This window comes from Mycteria americana, chromosome 4 (genome assembly GCF_035582795.1).
Source record: "Mycteria americana isolate JAX WOST 10 ecotype Jacksonville Zoo and Gardens chromosome 4, USCA_MyAme_1.0, whole genome shotgun sequence".
NCBI lineage: Eukaryota > Metazoa > Chordata > Aves > Ciconiiformes > Ciconiidae > Mycteria > Mycteria americana.
In genome coordinates, this window is record NC_134368.1 from 10130901 (window position 1) to 10148445 (window position 17545).

At 38.4% G+C, this 17545-nt stretch overlaps 1 protein-coding gene and 1 non-coding gene across 3 annotated transcripts in view; both read left to right on the plus strand.

The window, feature by feature from the left end:
• The window catches only part of NSD2 (nuclear receptor binding SET domain protein 2), a 79172-nt gene extending 63417 nt beyond the window's left edge, over positions 1 to 15755 (plus strand). For both annotated transcript variants that reach the window (XM_075499604.1, XM_075499603.1), the window contains 12 exons: positions 595 to 718; positions 1749 to 1949; positions 2626 to 2805; positions 3846 to 4002; positions 4750 to 4955; positions 5407 to 5510; positions 5789 to 6058; positions 6154 to 6270; positions 8225 to 8366; positions 9094 to 9200; positions 10843 to 11047; positions 11962 to 15755. In XM_075499604.1, coding sequence (XP_075355719.1) covers positions 595 to 718; positions 1749 to 1949; positions 2626 to 2805; positions 3846 to 4002; positions 4750 to 4955; positions 5407 to 5510; positions 5789 to 6058; positions 6154 to 6270; positions 8225 to 8366; positions 9094 to 9200; positions 10843 to 11047; positions 11962 to 12230 — 2082 coding nt within the window. In that variant the 3' untranslated portion in view covers positions 12231 to 15755. The remainder of the gene's footprint in view (positions 1 to 594; positions 719 to 1748; positions 1950 to 2625; positions 2806 to 3845; positions 4003 to 4749; positions 4956 to 5406; positions 5511 to 5788; positions 6059 to 6153; positions 6271 to 8224; positions 8367 to 9093; positions 9201 to 10842; positions 11048 to 11961) is intronic.
• On the plus strand, positions 7947 to 8077 carry LOC142409621 (small Cajal body-specific RNA 23). Its single transcript, XR_012775716.1, has one exon.
• Positions 15756 to 17545: the final 1790 nt, after the last annotated feature.

Sequence of the window (17545 nt, forward strand, 5' to 3'; positions counted from 1 at the left end):
GATTATGAAATGATAACACAATACAAATGGGCAGATCAAATTTGTTTCCACAAGACTGGGCAAGCAGTTATATTTCCTTTTCTTGTACATAGTGATGATGAGGTTATATCTATCTTTAAATGTTGGCTAATCCCTTAAATTCTGCCAGCATTATTGTTTGGTTCCTTTTTAGTTATGCATGTGTCATTGCTAACCACTCGGACATAGAAGTATCATTGTGCCACCTAGATTAATTTCCTTTTGCCAAGGAAAAGGAAAATAAGGATGCTTTTTAACCCTACTCAGATGCATCAGTGTGCTCAGGGAAAATTTCTTAAAGCTTTTTTTTCTTTTCCTTTTTTCTGTCAGATTGTATTTACTCATGAACCGTGGTTCTATGAGTGATATTTCTAGTGGTTTAGTGACTCTATTATCTGTTTCGACTGGAAGCCAGGGCATGTGATGATACTTGTAAAATTATCTTTCACTTCTTAAATTTTATTTCAACAATGGGAAAAGATATTTTGAGGAGCAATATATGAAAAGGAATAAAGAAAACAGTTTTTTCCACATATGAACTTTTCTTTAACATTCAATGCCTTTGTGTTGTAAAAGCTGTGTGAAAAAACAGGTGATCTCCTACTGTGTGAAGGACTTTGCTATCGAGCTTTTCATGTAAGCTGCCTTGGGCTCTCTGGAAGACCAGCAGGAAAATTCATTTGTAGTGAATGTACATCAGGCAAGTTTGTCCCTTTCTATTAATAAAAAAAAAAAGTTGTAGTTTTCCCATACATTGTTCTAGGAAATCATCCTGGACAGAGTATGTATCTCTGGAGAAATCATATTTATCCTTTGGTGCCTGACAGGGTGGGAGTTCATATAGTACCATTAAGTGTGCCACGTTTTAGAAAGCTCACGCTGCTTTCAGTGAGAACTCTTTTGCAACTGGGCTGATTTAGTCTGAATTCCATTGCCTTAATAATTGCAGAATATTTGCTCTCTGAGTACAATTACAGATTAGATTTAAAGTCTGTCACAAAGACTTAAGAAATCCTAGAAAAAAAGCAGCAAGTGAAACGTTTTAAGTCCTTTTTCAGTCCTTTGTGCGTCTGTATCAATCTTTTGCTTTTCCTATTAAAAGACTACCTTATTGCTATTAATTTCATTTGCTTTTAATCCTATAACTGCTTGGAAGTTCTTAATCTTAAAACTTTACGTAAAAGATTTGCGTTCTTGCTCATAAGCTCAGTTCAGTACATGCAGTAAACCTTGTTGGAACAAGGCCGCTTCAAAATAAAGCTTTTCCAAGCAGTCCAGAGAGAAGATTAGAGGATGCTTGTCCTTGGTTTGTGGACCTATTTCAAATTTCACAGGATCACAGACAACCCATCATCCTATTTCATTGCTTTAAAAAAAATAATAAAAAAATTCAGTCGTCCTGGTGTACTGAAGCTTATAAATAAGAACGTAGAAGCAGATCAGTGAGGCTTTGGGTGTTGTTGTGTACACTTTAACTGCAATGGGTTTGCATTGTAACTTTATTTTATCTGTATCTGAACAGATTAGTATTTAACACTACAGAGTTAAAGTAAATAGATCGCTGCATCAAATACTAGAATTTGATTTTTTAGTTTGTTTAAAAAAAAAAACAAAACAAAACAACAAAAGCAACTCCCTCAGGCATAAGAAAAACTCACAACAGAAGCATTTTAAATACACAGCTTTGGATGAAAAATTAGTTACATTATTTTTATTACTTTTGCCACTAGGTGTGCATACCTGTTTTGTGTGTAAAGAGAGAAAGGCAGATGTGAAACGCTGTGTTGTATCCCACTGCGGAAAATTCTACCATGAAGCTTGTGTGAAAAAATTTCATCTTACCGTGTTCGAGAACAGGGGGTTTCGATGTCCTCTCCACAGCTGCCTAAGTTGTCATGTTAGTAACCCCTCACATCCACGAATTTCAAAAGGTAGTTTCATTTTACGTTTTTATGATTGATGAATTAAGTCTGTTTATGGTATGTTAAGGTAAGGAATCTGTCCATTTAATAGCTGCTAGCTGCGATTTTTCAGGCATGCATGTACTATTGGATTGATTCAGAATTTTTTTAAAAATGATAATTGCATAATTTTTAGTCAACATTAGGATTTACCTTGTTCTCTCTTTTTTTTAACTAGCTTTCAATTATCTATAGTTAATGATGTTTTCTTCTCAAGAGAGAATGAAATCTAGAATGCATACATGATGATGAGAGACAGGCTGAGCAGAGTGAGAGCAAGACCTGTGAATGTAGAAGTACTGCAGCAAGGCTCGCCGAATGTGGAGACATTTGATTCTGTGCATATTTTTAGCTTTGGGCAACATCTGTAGGCAAAATTGCATGACTGAGGAAAGCTTGTCTACCCTGGTGTGCATAGATAAAGCCTTCACATTTAAATGTTTTAGTGCTTTAAACTCGGTGTAGGGTTCTTTAAAAACCTTTGTTAATTCAGTATTGCTGCTAAATGCAAATACACAGACTTTGAAAACATAATTGATACAATTTTTTGTGTATATAGGCGACCTCAGGCAGTACTACCATTTTTTAGCTCAAATAATAAATCAGTTTTTTTCAAAAATAATATGGCAGTATTCTGCTTTGCTAGGAAAGATGATGCGTTGTGTTCGCTGTCCTGTTGCATACCATGCTGGAGACGTTTGCATTGCTGCGGGATGTGCAGTCATCGCTTCCAACAGCATTGTTTGTACGAATCATTTCACTGCCATGAAAGGAAAAAGTCATCATGCACATGTCAATGTGAGCTGGTGCTTTGTGTGTTCAAAAGGTAAACTGATGTAAAACTCTTTCATAAATGCAGCATCGAAACGTTTTATTCTTCAGTTTAAACTTTATTTTATTAATCTGTTTATAGAACGTTATTAGAAATGTGGCATATTAATTTAGGCTCCATTAGGTATTGAAATAACTTCAGGTTGGCTTGTGCTGCTTCGAGTTTTTGAGTATCCTTTTTTTGCAGATATACTTATTAAAGAATGTTTTTACTTGGACTTTGTCCAGCAACCAGAAGCCTGATTTAATTCTTTGCCAGAGACATGTAATGAGAAGTATTTATCTGTTCTCTCCCCTGTGTTCAGTGTACTGAAGCTTTTCATGTTTCTTTATTGCTAATACGTAATATTAAAACATAAATATTTTAAGAGTTGCTTTTAGTTTAACAGCAGACAGCAAATTGAATCAGTATTAGTTGTTGCTGGGAGTGCCACTAATTAAGAGTGTTTTGTTTTATGTTGTATAATAAATTTATTTCTTATTGAGAACCACAAAATGCATAGTGCTGATTAAACTGTAGCAGTGAAAGTTTACCTGATTTGTTAACAAATTAACATGCAGCATAGCAGCTTGTTAAGCTGCAGCTAACTTTCCACTTGATAATTCATGGAACAAACTAACGACCTCATTCCCTCTTGCCCCAGGAAAAAAACATAAGAGAAATCTGTTGTTAAAATTTTGCATACAGTGAAATATTAGTATATATTAAACTATGTTAAATATATTGTAGTCATTGAAGTAAAACAAAGTAATTCTAATTGGCAGTGCATTATTCGGGCTTTTTTATCGCTAGCTTGCTTGTTATTTTGTATGTATTACTAATCCGAGTCTGCCAGGCATTCAAATTAGTATAGACCTTTTGAGTTTTGTACACAACTAAATTATATGTATTTGTTGCAGGCCAGCATGTTTTAACCATTTACTTTCTAACTGAACCTACCACATGTGTATCGCACTGCTTTGAACTTGGTTGGAATGCAAAACTTGTATTTTTGTCTTGATGTTTTTCAACTTTTTTTTTTTTTCTCTCTGAAGGAGGAAGCTTGTTGTGCTGCGAGTCATGTCCTGCAGCGTTTCACCCAGACTGTTTAAACATTGAAATGCCAGATGGGAGCTGGTACTGCAATGACTGCAGGGCAGGGAAGAAACTCCATTTCCAGGATATTATTTGGGTTAAACTGGGAAATTACAGGTCTGATGAATTGATTTATTTTCTTTTACGGCACTGGCATGTTTAATTAAGGATCATACAATTGGTTGCTTCTGTAGGCCAGCCTTGCTGCACACAGATTTCTCATTCCTCTGTGAACTAGGGACCCCATCTCCTTGCAAGCTTCAAGTTCAAAGACTTGAAGCTTTGTTGTTGCTCTCTGCCAAGGCATTACCCGTACAGGACTCCTTGTAGTCTTCTGACATCTGCTTCCAGTGTATGAGCCTTCAACCCCTTTTGTTTCAGAGATCTCTTCAAATAATTAAGCTGGTATAACTTGTAATTGGCTAAATTACTACGTTGCAGGCTGGGAGATAAGTCACTCGGGTTGTCAGGTTGTTCACTGAGATTTGAGTGAGATAGAGGTGGGTGGGGTTTATCCTAGAAAGCATTAATAGCTATTATCAGCTGTCTCTTGGTCTTTGACAATTACAGTGATTGCAGACCTTATTAAAGATGATGTTTTTGCTAACCAGATGCAAGGAGCTTTATGTGTATGCTTATCTTGCAGGCAGGCAAAAGTCCCACAGATTTTAGTGTCGGGCTTTCCTTTTCTAGTCCTGTCTTCTCTCGTTGCCTAGTGAGTGGGGGTAGGAAAGGGTTTTAAATCCACTTGGATCTTGGCAATAATAATCAGTTACTGCTGCTTAGGGTGATTTTGTTAAACTGTCTCTTGCAGAAAGAGCTTGACTAAAATGCTGTATTTTTTTATTTCTAATTCTGTGCTAGGTGGTGGCCTGCAGAAGTTTGCCATCCGAAAAACGTTCCCCCAAATATCCAGAAAATGAAGCACGAAATCGGAGAATTTCCTGTGTTTTTCTTTGGTTCTAAGGATTACTATTGGACACACCAAGCACGGGTGTTCCCTTATATGGAGGGAGACAGAGGGAGTAGATACCAGGGGATCAAAGGAATTGGAAAAGTCTTCAAAAATGGTACATAACTAAAAGTAAACAAAAACAATCTTGTGATATGCATGCTTTACTTTCTTCACACATAGCCTTGGGACTGGTTTTGTACATTTGTTTTACAATATTGAATTTAAAAAATTGTTTTGGTGTCCAGGGCAGCAGTCATTATTACTAACTTTGAATGAAAGCATTATTTTCATGGCTTGTAAAAGACTAGCATCTAATTGGAATTACTTCTGACGATTTTTACTTTCCGGAAAGCAAATTTTGAGTGTAACTGGGAGACAGAAAGAGTAGAATTGATACTTCTGTTAAGAGTATTAACACTCCAGAAGCATTGTTTGCAAGAAAACTGAATGATGGGACTAGGAAGTAGAAGGTGATTCTTTGTTTCACACACATGGGAATGAGCAAGTCAATGTGGGGGGAGTAATCCTCTTTCTAGCATTTCTGTTGAGACAACAATCTTTTTTAGCTTTGCAAGAAGCTGAAGCTCGATTTCGAGAAATAAAGCTACAGCGAGAAGCCAAAGAAACCCAAGAAAGTGAACGTAAACCTCCACCATACAAGCATATTAAGGTAAAGTTTAAGCATATTAAGGTAAAGTTTGAGGAAATTACACTGCATACTCAAAGGTCTAAGCCAGCCCTGGAGAGGAAGAGCTGAATGGTGAGATGAGGAGGAGAGGTTGTAATGATGTGCTGGTAATTGTGCTTTTAGAGTCATGAGATGATGAAATTTTCCTTCCATTGGAACACCTAGTGTTGCAAAACCAAATTAGTAACCACTGTAGTAACTCTTACCATAAACTCAAATGTTTTAAAGTGATGTTTGAACTATTTTAATGTATTATTCAGGTGAATAAACCTTGTGGTAAAGTGCAGATATATACTGCTGACATTTCTGAGATTCCCAAGTGCAACTGCAAACCCACAGATGAAAACCCTTGTGGCTTTGATTCTGAGTGCCTAAATCGGATGCTCATGTACGAATGCCATCCACAAGTTTGTCCAGCAGGAGAACGGTGCCAAAACCAGTGCTTTACAAAACGTCAATACCCTGAGACAAAGATCATCAAAACCGACGGGAAAGGGTGGGGTCTGGTCGCTAAGAGGGACATTAAAAAGGTATGAATCATTCTTGCCTAGGAAAGAATCGGTGACTTGTGATGCTGTTTGTGGGTTTGGTATATACTTTACTAGTGATACTTGGTATCTTTCAGGGAGAGTTTGTGAATGAGTATGTCGGTGAGCTGATTGATGAAGAGGAATGTATGGCAAGAATCAAATATGCACATGAAAATGACATTACCCACTTCTATATGCTTACTATTGATAAGGTAGAGTGGTTTACATTTTCTTCCGTTATTTAATTGTAACATTATTTTGATCACTTTTCCTTCTGTTGATCACCTTGGTAGGGCACTCTGCTACCTGTGATGTTCCACAGTTTCATATATTCACAATATTGTATCCTCTGTGCCTGCTTGCTCCATTCTGTATGTATAATGCATCTCATTAGTTCTAACTATGTAATGTCATAAAATATATATTAAGGTCCACAAATTTGCTTTTCTGCTTGAAATCAAGTACAGCAAAAGTATTTATCTGCCTAGTCTTAAAAGGAAGTATGAAGTTTCAGGAAATAGAATCATAGAATGGTTTGGGTCGGAAGGGACCTTTAAAGGTCATCTAGTCCAGCCCCCCTGCAATGAGCAGGGACACCTTCAACTAGATCAGGTTGCTCAGAGCCCCGTCCAACCTGACCTTGAAATGATAATGATATAGTAACCTGATCTTGAAATAGTAATGATACAGTTGAAAGAATTAGTTAGCAATCCTTTTACTAAAATTTCAGCAACAAAAAAAATTCTTACTTGAGAGTAGTGTGGAATATAGTTGTGAGACTATATTGGGCATTTAATCTTTTTTGCAACTATCTGTCCCTTTCTTTGGTTGTAGCAAAACTAGGCTTGTGCTTTTGTAGAAACTCTTTTCTGAAAGCACTATCTGCATTAGTAGCCAGCCAGCACTTCACAAATTGATTCTTAAGCAGATTAATTAACACAGCAAATTAATCCAGCATCTGTGGTTCTCTGTGCACACCTCTGAGTATTTTGTTCCTGAAGAAAGTGGAGAACCCAGACAGTAGGGGGTATTGATTATATATATTATATTGCTTCAGTGCCCAGACAGCTACTTTGGAGAAAAACAAGAGCTGGCTGTCAGTCCTGCATATTTTTTCAGCCCTAATCACCTTTCTTTTGCCCGAGATGGTCCTGCTCTGTATTTCCACAGCTCCTGTTTTCATTAGTCCTGTAACTGAGGAGTTGCTGCACAGGAGTTATCACCTAAGAAGGATGAAACCATGTGTCTCTGAACACTTCAGTTTCTCACCTCTCTACTAAACTGACACACAATGTCAGCGTGTTAAATACCTGAACTGAACGTGTATTTGACTCTTGCCGTAGTTAATTAACGGTCATTGTGGTTCTGTCTTTCAAAAATGCCCACGCCATTATGAGGCTGAGCTGCACATGGAGTTAGAGTGGCTGGATGTATGTGCACATAGTCATGACAATCATACATGTGCATTATAAATTTGAGTTAGAAGGAAACTGTAATAATTGTTCATAAATAAGCAAAGCTGTCTTAAGCAGCCCTGCAAAGAATCAGAGTTTCAAAATTCTTCTGGCTATTTCAAGACTTTATTTTATTTTGTTAATGTCTGGTATGTTTGGTGGAGATAGAAATTAAAAGGCAATTGCGTGTAGGGATGGGATTCTTTTAGTTTACCAAGGGCTTGTTTTTGTTTAAACTAGGCTGATTTGGGGAAAGAAAGCTGGTGAGAAACTGGTAATCTCTGCAAGTAGTCATGCAGTGACTTGGTAAATACCATAAAGCACAGTATTTGTAAATGCATCACAGCTTTGTGAATGCAAAGTAAAAGGTAAATGGACTGAGTTTGAATTTTGAGGCTTTTTGGAGGGAGGGGGTTCTTAACATGACCACCACAGTGCTCACAAGAACACTTATCCTGCCACGTGGCTGAGATGAGTTCTGGGAAAATGTGAGCTAGAGCATGAGTATTGCTTTGGGAGTGTCACATTCCAGGCCACATGAGACACTACAGTTTTCAATACAACATGGACCATCGGTTTGCTTGTGTGCTTCTGGGTAGCAACACCATGTCTGTTTTGAATGCAACTACTGAAATAATTTATGGATTTTTTTTTTTTTTTGAGGGGGGGGGGGGAGAAAAAACATTCATTCTGTTGCTGGTTTGATCTCCAGGACCGTATTATTGATGCTGGCCCCAAAGGAAACTATTCTCGTTTTATGAATCACAGCTGCCAACCAAATTGTGAAACTCTAAAATGGACAGTAAATGGAGACACTCGTGTCGGCCTGTTTGCTGTGTGCGATATTCCTGCAGGTATATCAGCTTATGCTGGTTTGGGTTTAATTCTCTAAGTTAAACCTTTTGCGTAGTTATGAGTGGGACGGTCACGGTTTAACTGATTCAGCACAGATATTTTTGTAGAGAACTCAGCACGCGGAAGAGATGCTTTGTGATCTGCCTTTTATTTAATGTTTCTTAATAGTGAGTCCCATGGCTGCTTTTTGTTGCTTGCTTCTAAGGGAACACCGAAGAAGCCCTAGTCAGTATCTGTGCGTTCACTTTGTGTGGTAGAGCATAGTTTTTGTTTTAGAGATCTCAAACAATATTTCTGTATCTTTTCTTCAAGTGACGATAATAAACTTAAGGAGTGGGGCAAGAAGGATGTTTAAAAATATATACGTTCTGGTTTGTGTACACACACCACACACACATATATATTTATAGCTGTATCTAGCTGTCTAGATATATGGATATATATAATGTGTGTGTGTGTGTAGACCAGACACACGCAGGGTTTTGTGAAGTCTCAAACCAATTTATTTTAAAATGTAATTGCATCAGACATCATGCTGTACTGGCATCTAGTTAATCATTGTCAGTGCTTATGAGCAGTAAAGAGGGGGAAAATCCTATGATAATAGATCAGCAAGCAAGTACAAAACCAGAAGACAGATAATGAAACCTTTATTTGTTTGTAGTAATTTTGATAGACTTTGTTACCTTGTCCTTCATAATGAAAGGGTATGCCTTTCTCACTCAGGGACGGAGCTGACTTTTAATTACAACCTTGACTGTCTGGGCAATGAAAAAACAGTCTGCAAATGTGGTGCCCCAAACTGCAGTGGATTTCTTGGGGACAGACCAAAGGCAAGTAATAAGTTAAGAGAATTTGATGGTGTCTTGTCAAACTACTAGCCTTGTTTTTCTTTTGCGGTATGTGTTGGTGGACCAGTTTTATGTTATGATAAGGGTTAATGCTGCTTAAACAGATGCTAGCTGTTCTCTGAGGAAAAAGCTTACTGTTTCCCTTGCTGGGAACATGGAAACATTGTTTTGCCAGACATAACCTTGGTGCTGAAGAATACATTTTTATGCTGTAATAGTACAGCAGGCGATACTGCTTTTGGGAACACCCTAAAACATTTTCTCCCACTTTCTCCTATGAGAAATTAATTACTTTAGGTTCTGAATAAGAAATATTGCTAGCTACCGGCGCTAGCTTTTGGAATCAAAAGCATACAAAAGAAGGGGTTGCAGAGGAAATAACCTTCCCAGTCCTGTTCAAAGTGTGAAGGAGGGGGAGGGTTGTACGAGCTATGAACTGACTAAAAATTCGCCTAACTATAGCCAGTGAGATTATTCTGACATTGCAGTTCATATTTCTCCCATATAAACCTTAAAATATGACTATTTTATTAAGATTTGTTAAAAATCTTTCAGCTGAACTGAAGAATAAAAAAAAAGTTTTGAAATGTAAACATAAAGAAAAAATGATACCAAATTACATCAAGAAATGGCCTGTATGATTCATGTCAGGTTAATTTAAAACCTGTAATCCAGGAGAAGTTGATGGGGCTTCCTGAAGGGCTGGCGTGGGAGTGCGAGGGAAGGCACAAGTACATTCTCAAAAGAAAAAAATCACCTGTGGATGTAGAAAGGCTGCACCTTCATGTGGTCCTTTACACTGCTCAGTATCCGGCGCTTCAGAGGATGGACTTAAAATCTCCAGAATTCACATAGCTGTTTTTTGTTAAGGGAGAGGCTTAAGTGGGGTTTCACATAAGCTTGTGATCAATTTATGCAGACAGCCATGAAGAAATGAAATGTTACAGTCCAGTTTTGCAGGGCTGTCTGCGTTGCTAGATAGAACGGGCTAATTTTAAAGAAAGTAGTTAATGATTACTGGGATGAGGGGGAGGGAATCATGGTAGGGATGTTGGAACATCCAGAATGAATTTTATATGATTTGGTGAAGGAGGGTTGAAGTGCAAGCAGCAGACTGTCAGACTGAAATAGGGGTAAGGCTTGGTATATTCTTTCTAGCATTATGGGCACAGTTACAGTTCCTGAAATTCTGCTGTCCATTCCTCAAAGAAGGGAAGTGGAGGCTGTTTTTAATAATTTCGGCACGAGTATACACAACTGGAAGAGAAAAATGGATATTGAATTTAAGTGATTGGTGGTACAAGAACAAAATGGAGGTAAATTAGCTGCAAGTAGATTAGACTGGAAATTGGAAGACCTTTTTTCAGTCCTAAGAAAGCGGAGGAGCTTTTCAATAGGAACAGAGCGTAGGGACAAGATCTGGTTTCAAGATGACTTTTTATAAGGGTCAGCATGGTATTTTTATCAGCACAGATAGGCACCGTGAGGCTCTGGACAGGTCTGTACCAAGTCAAATTTTTGCCTGTGTGCACAGTCAGCCAGGCATGCCAACAGTTTTGCTACGTTGTGTAATACTTTTCCTTTGCAAAACTGGCATTTACAGATTTGCATCCTGTTCTTTTAGAATTCTTCCACTAACGCCTCAGAAGAAAAAGGCAAAAAGACCAAAAAGAGAACACGGAGACGCAGAACGAAAAATGAAGGAAAGAAAGAATCTGAAGACGATTGTTTCCGTTGTGGTGACGGAGGCCAGCTGGTATTGTGCGACAGGAAATCCTGTACTAAAGCTTATCATCTCTCCTGTCTTGGCTTGGTGAAACGTCCTTTTGGTGAGTCGGCTTGCCTCTTAAACTTATGGAAATAAATAACTTGTGCGGGTACCTCATTTATTGCACTGAAACCTTGTCAAGAGCATCTTCTCGAAAACATTCTTTTCATATGGTAAGAACTTTGTTCATGCATCATGTAGGAGCTTTTCCTCAGTATGGAGACAAAATGATGGCCTTCCTCCTGCCTCTGGCAAAATGAGCCTTTTGTTTTACAAATGTAGGTAACTGAGTACATCACTTGGTAGGAGCACTATGGCCCTGTCACAGGAAAAGTTGATTATATCTAAGAAATGCATGAAGCCAGTTGAGTTCAAGCCAAAAGAATAGCAGCAGCATCTGGAACAAGGCGAGTAGGAAAATGTTAAGGGCAGCAGACATCAGGTTGCCATTCCAGATACCACAGGAGTTACCTGGTTCCGCAGTCAGCCACGTCAGGTGGGATATGAAGAAGTGAAGCAGGCAAAGCCTGTTATCCCAGAAACAAGTAAAACAATGGTAAAATATGCTGAGGCAAAAGAGTGTCTGTAGGCAAAGCCCATCAGCCATCCCTGAGCAAAACTTGCAAAAAACAGGTGAGCATTGTAATGGTAGGCAACAGTTGACTGGATGTCTGGATACTCTACCAGACTGCAAGTTCTGTAAAATGCTATTGAGTAAAGCCTGAATAATTTCTTCTAGCTGGAGTTTACTGCTGTATTTAAATGAAAGGATGCCACGACTGCTACTTACTGCTGTCAGTTGAGCTTTAGAAGTATGGTGTAGCATTTTGTTTTTTTGAGATTAGCCACAGTAGTTGCCATCTCATCTAGCTTTGTCAGGAAGGTCGTGTGTTGTTCAGCTGCTAAAACACAAAACTTTAAAAGTCAATGACACATTTTACTCCCTACTAATGCGCTCTTTGTTTTTGATCGCAGGAAAGTGGGAGTGTCCTTGGCACCACTGTGATGTTTGTGGCAAACCTTCTGTTTCTTTCTGCCACTTCTGCCCAAATTCTTTCTGCAAGGAACACCAAGATGGGACAGTACTAAATTCTATGTTGAATGGACAGTTATGCTGCTCTGAACATGTTCTTGGGGTGGATTCTGTTGAAAATCAGAAGACTGAGAAACCCCGCAAAAAACTGAACAAGTTGAAGCCTAAGAGAAAGCAGAGGAGCAGATGGATGAGAGCTGAATGCAAATAGTCATGGACTGCAGTTTCTACTGCCAACACTATCTTGTAGATAAGTTGTGAATATGACCAGGGAAGGACACAATTTTACATATATTCTGTAAAGGTTACATGGGGGGGATTTTTTGTTTTGTTTTGTTTTGTTTTTATAAATCCACTGAGCCAACCACAGCAGTCTTCTGCTGCTTCTGCACTGATAACGAACTGCATAGTTCAGAAAATTTCAGGACACACCAAACTTATTACTCAGCATTACAGTTACACTTGAATTGTTACGAATGTAAAAGGTTCCCTCCAAAATTCTTTCAGATGGAGGTAGGTTAAAATCAAACCAGGTAGGAGTAAACATAGGTTTTTGAGATAGTATTTGTCAAACAACAGATGTTAAAAATAGTATATCCTTGAAAGAAGTTATTAGCTCTCAAGTCCTTTAAAGTAAGAAATGGCTTGGTCTGTGGTCCCAATGAGATTTGCTTGCCTTGTGTGTTTTTGAGCAAGTGCTTGAATGCCATTCATGATCCAGGTGCGTATCTCGCCATAACCACACCCATAACAATTTGTTTGTGCTCTATAAAATAGCTCCAATGATTCTTAAACAAACATGTTTTTAAATATCCTTCCACCAAGAAATATAGTGCGTGGTGGGAAAGGCACACCCTGTACCAGAGAGGGGAAATCTTACATTGTAAGAGATTTTTTTCTATACTGTTTTTTCCTGTATTTCATCCCAGCGAAATAGAAGTGACTTGATCTTGCAGAGCTGTACAAGTCTGAATTTAAAGGGATATTGTCTTGCAATCTAGGCCCAATACTCTAGGATTTTTGTGTCTTAATAAAAATAAATCGTACAAAACCTATTATTTGAAAAAATTACTTGATTTTTTTTTTTCTTCTTTAGTGTCAAGTAAAACACAGAGGCAAACATTTCTTTGGAATGCTTGGAGTCCAAGCATTACAACTTTGTGATAATGCAAAAAATGCCCAACAAGGAACAAAAAAACCCCCATGAATGAAACAGAAGGTGAAACTTGACTGAAGTGCAAAAACTAAATTCAAAACAACTAACTAAAAGCGAAACAGATTTTTGAAGAAGCACGTAAGGAACAATTTTAATGTGAAATTTAGCCTGGCTGTTCCTTTTGATAAAGTTTGTGTAAAACTGGCTACTTGACTTGGCAGACTGTTTGAAATCATTCTTTACTTTTTTAGGAGCTCTGCTCTCGACTATCTTATCGCCACTGTGTTGTGTCAGCAAAGCTGTTTTGAATTCTTTGCTCCCGTTAGGTTCTCACACTTGCAGTGAGATAAATATACAAGATTTAGTATTGATGGAAATAATATTAGAACTAGGAAAAAACGGTAAAGAAAAATGTCTTTACCTGTTTTCTTCCCAGTGCATGTCATTGGTGTGTGATTAGGCAGTGTTACAAGTAAGTTTTGACTTGTGCCATTGTTCTCTAGCCTATGTAAACACAATGTGAGCCTTCATGTCCATTTAGTAATTTGTGTATGTTCTAGCTTAGTTTGCCTTTAATAGTGCAGAAACTCTGTGTAGCCCTTTTGAAAATGAAGCCTTGCTATATCATGAAAGTGTATGTTTTTTTCCAAAGTATTTCTTCGGGATTTGATCGCAGATTTAGTTTTTGGAATTATCAAAATCCCCATTTGTTCCCAACACGTAAAAACTTTGGGTTTATTAGAAGATATTAATTGAAAGAGGTTTTAAATGTAGCATTTCCCTATCCTGAACTCTTTGGTTTCTATTTTGTGACCAAACTCCTTTGTTCTTTTAATCGATTTTTATAAACACTGCTGGAAGGTTAATTTTTTTCAAATAATTTTGAAAAATAGCACAGTTCAAAATAGGGGGAAGTGTTACATGTTTGCATTTTTTAAAGTGGTATGCCAAGCCTTGCACTCAAGGAAAAAAATCAAGATTTCTTAATTGATTTTGAGGGAAACTTCCCCTCTGCTATAGATATGTGTTATACCAGGACTGAAGCATAGGCCTGTGCCTAAAATCAAAACCAAAAAATGGTATTATGTATGTTTCTCTAACGTTGGTTTTTGAGGGGAGGAAAGCGAGATCAGGTAGTAAAGCAGAAAGATTTTCCTCATCGCTTTTAAACAAAATGAAGGAATTTGATGTCATTGGGACCATTCTTTGAATACTATACCATGTAAGGAAGGCTTTATAAGAATACCTTTAAATAAGTTATTATAAAATATTACCTTTACATTCCGTTGCTTTTATAATTTGTTAATTTTTTAGTTGTTTCGTTGCTTTTTCCTCTTCATATATAGGTGTAACAGCGCTGGCACCCTGGAACAGTTATGCCCCAGGTCCTAAGAGGCAGATACTCACTTCCAGAAGCCGCCATCTCAAATAGTTACTGATCGGCATTGCTGCAGTAACACCATCCATTTTAAGATCGGTCACGGAGCCTACAACTCCCTGCCTGCCTCTCAGGTGGGCTCACGAGCACATTTAGTATGGCAGGATGCAGGACAGCCACCCATTTTGTATCTGTCTGTGGGTAAATAAAGACTTTGGCGTTCAAAGCAATCCCTCTCAGCGCTCTTTTCATAACGTTTACACAAACAGATCTTAGCAAGTGGCTGTTTGACTTTCTGCTTCCTTCTACCTCTTCTCTGCTCTTTACTACCCGACTCTTTGGGCCAATGGAGGCTTGCATCACTGAGACTGCAAACCAGGAGTTTGCTCTTGAGTTGCTAGGAATTCATTCCTTCTGCTGATCACGTACTTTGCAGATTGATCTTTAAAAGAAATGTGGATCATGTTCTCCCCTTCATACGTACTGACCATGTAACCCCATGAGCTCAGCTAAGTCACTCAGGTGGTTGTCTGGTAGAATTTTAGTTTCTGATTCAGGAAAGGTGGTTTTACGTGTCTTTAATGAAGGCTTCTGTACCTTACTCTGCATCACTGGCAAAATAGGCTGAAGTTTCCTTAAAAAAAGAAGACAAAAGAAAAGTTGTTTCACTACTTTCCTTCTCCCACTGTTCAAATAAAAGGGAAAACAATCTTGAAAAATTAAGCTTTCTCATGATGCAACTCAATACTTTTTAGCATTCAGCAACTTAGATTTTTTGTTATAAATTCACCGAAATAACATCTAAGTATGACATATTATGTGGCTTTAAATTATGTACTTAGTGTCTTGCCCATTGAAGTAGAGATGTATTTCCTTTTCCAGCAAACTCTTCAAAGCTGGTACATGATAGCCAAATTCAGAATTTGTTGTTCTTTTATCACATGAGCAAGCATGGAAACAATTTTCAGTTGAATATATTAGATGTATTTTCATACAATCTAGAAAAATAATCAAATTAAATGTCTGTTTTGTTCAATAGCTTTTGTGTTCATGGTCAGTTTTTAGGGTTTTTTTTTTTATTTTAATTACTTGGAAAAGCAAATATCTTGAAGGACATACGAATGGGACTTCTCCACATTGTTGAGTCACATTATTCCATGTCTGCCTGCTTGAGAAACTTCAGTGTCTTCTTAAATATTAAAATTTATTCCTAGTTATTTAAGAAATTGCTAACTCTTTGTTTGTAAAACAGCTCTCTATAGTTTTTTGCACCAATTTTTTTCTTCTTTAAAGAAAAAAAAAGTGAAATGATACATACTAGACAAGCGTGGTTGGATGTTGTTCTTTCATAGTGAAAACTTACACTCCAAGAATTCCTAAGAGACTCCATGGAAATAATGTTTTAAGCTTACATGGAGGTGATAACGATTGTGCTTTGGCTTGTTTTCACAGCGTTGCTTATCACAAAAATATTGACATTTTTTGGCAGCACAGTTTTTCCTGTTACAGTGCTGTTTTCTGTTGCTCATAATCTTACAGGCTTTAACAACTTTGAGCTGGAGTCATGCAGCCCTACCAGTTCTGTTTCCTTGGGTTGGTTTAGCTGTCACTGGTGCTGTTCCTGCTTGGCCTGGTCTGAACTTGACTGTGTTTTGCTTTTTCCAGCTGGGTTTTAGCTTGGGTCTGGTTTGACTTCATAGGTGGAATCTCCCATGTCTGACAGCAGCTATATTTTTTTAAGAGCATTTCAGAAAATTGCTTTGATACTAATGGATTACTGTTCTGCTGAGATCCTCTGGTGCTGTGCATCAGGATTGTGTCCTTTTGCTGCTCCTGTGAAAAGCCACAATTTTTTGCCAGTTGAGAAACTTAATGCCTGTCTACTAAATTGACAGAGATGTCAAAATTTGACAAAATTCTACTAAAATGTGAGAGAGACTGTTGGGGTGGATGTGGGGAGCTCTGTCCGTGCCGTGGAGTTTGGGTATGGTTAGAGGTACTATCCATGTTGCTGCTGATCCAGATTAGAATCACAGAATGGTTTGGGTTGGAGGGGACCTTTAAAGGTCATCTAGTCCAGCCCCCTGCCATGGGCAGGGACATGTTCCACTACATCAAGTTGCTCAAAGCCCCATCCAACCTGACCTTGAACACTTCCAGGGATGGGGCATCCACAACTTCCCTGGGCAATCTGTCTGCCCACAAAGGATGATGTACCTCTCTTCCCATCCATTTGGTCATCTGACATAGCTGAGAGGGATCAGAGAACTGATTTTTTTTTTTTTTTTTTTTTTAAAAAACACACAAAAAACAGAGTAATACCTCCCCTGGGGAGAGGAGAATGAGCAGCTGAGGGCAGTAACCACTTAACCCCCCACCAGCTGGGTTACTTCAGCTGAATCTGCTGCTGCGCTAGCCCAGCGAAGAGACGTAACACCTGCTTCCACCTCAGTGCACATTCATTTAAAAGCATAGATCTTTTAATAGTAGATACTATTTTTACTAGTGCTCATAGAGCTGGTGAAGCACAGCGCTGTGATGAAGGGTCACAGCTGGCTGGTCTGTCTGGGGTTACGCAGCACAGAATTGTGTATGAATTTTGCTGTAGGAGACTGGAGGCAACAAGGTGAGAAGGTTAAGAGACCCCAGGTACTGATTTCATGGAGCAGTTGAAGTTGGCTCCATTACAGTCGATGGGCATTTCCAAGTGCCTGGTATGCTGGCGAGACCTCAGATGGCCATGAGGATAAGGGTGCAGAAAGCTAAACATCACCGTGAGAAAGAACATGAGAGGGAAAATATAGCAAACAACAGTTTTTAGAAGAGAAGAGGTAACCAGCCACCAAACACCTACACTATTTGAAATCGTCCCTGTAAAACACAAATCACATCAGCTTAACCAGATGGTTGAACTAGGCCAGCTGCACAGGAGAAAGCTTGGAGTGCCACAGCCCTGTGCAGGGAAGGGGTACAAATCACACGTGTGCTCTCA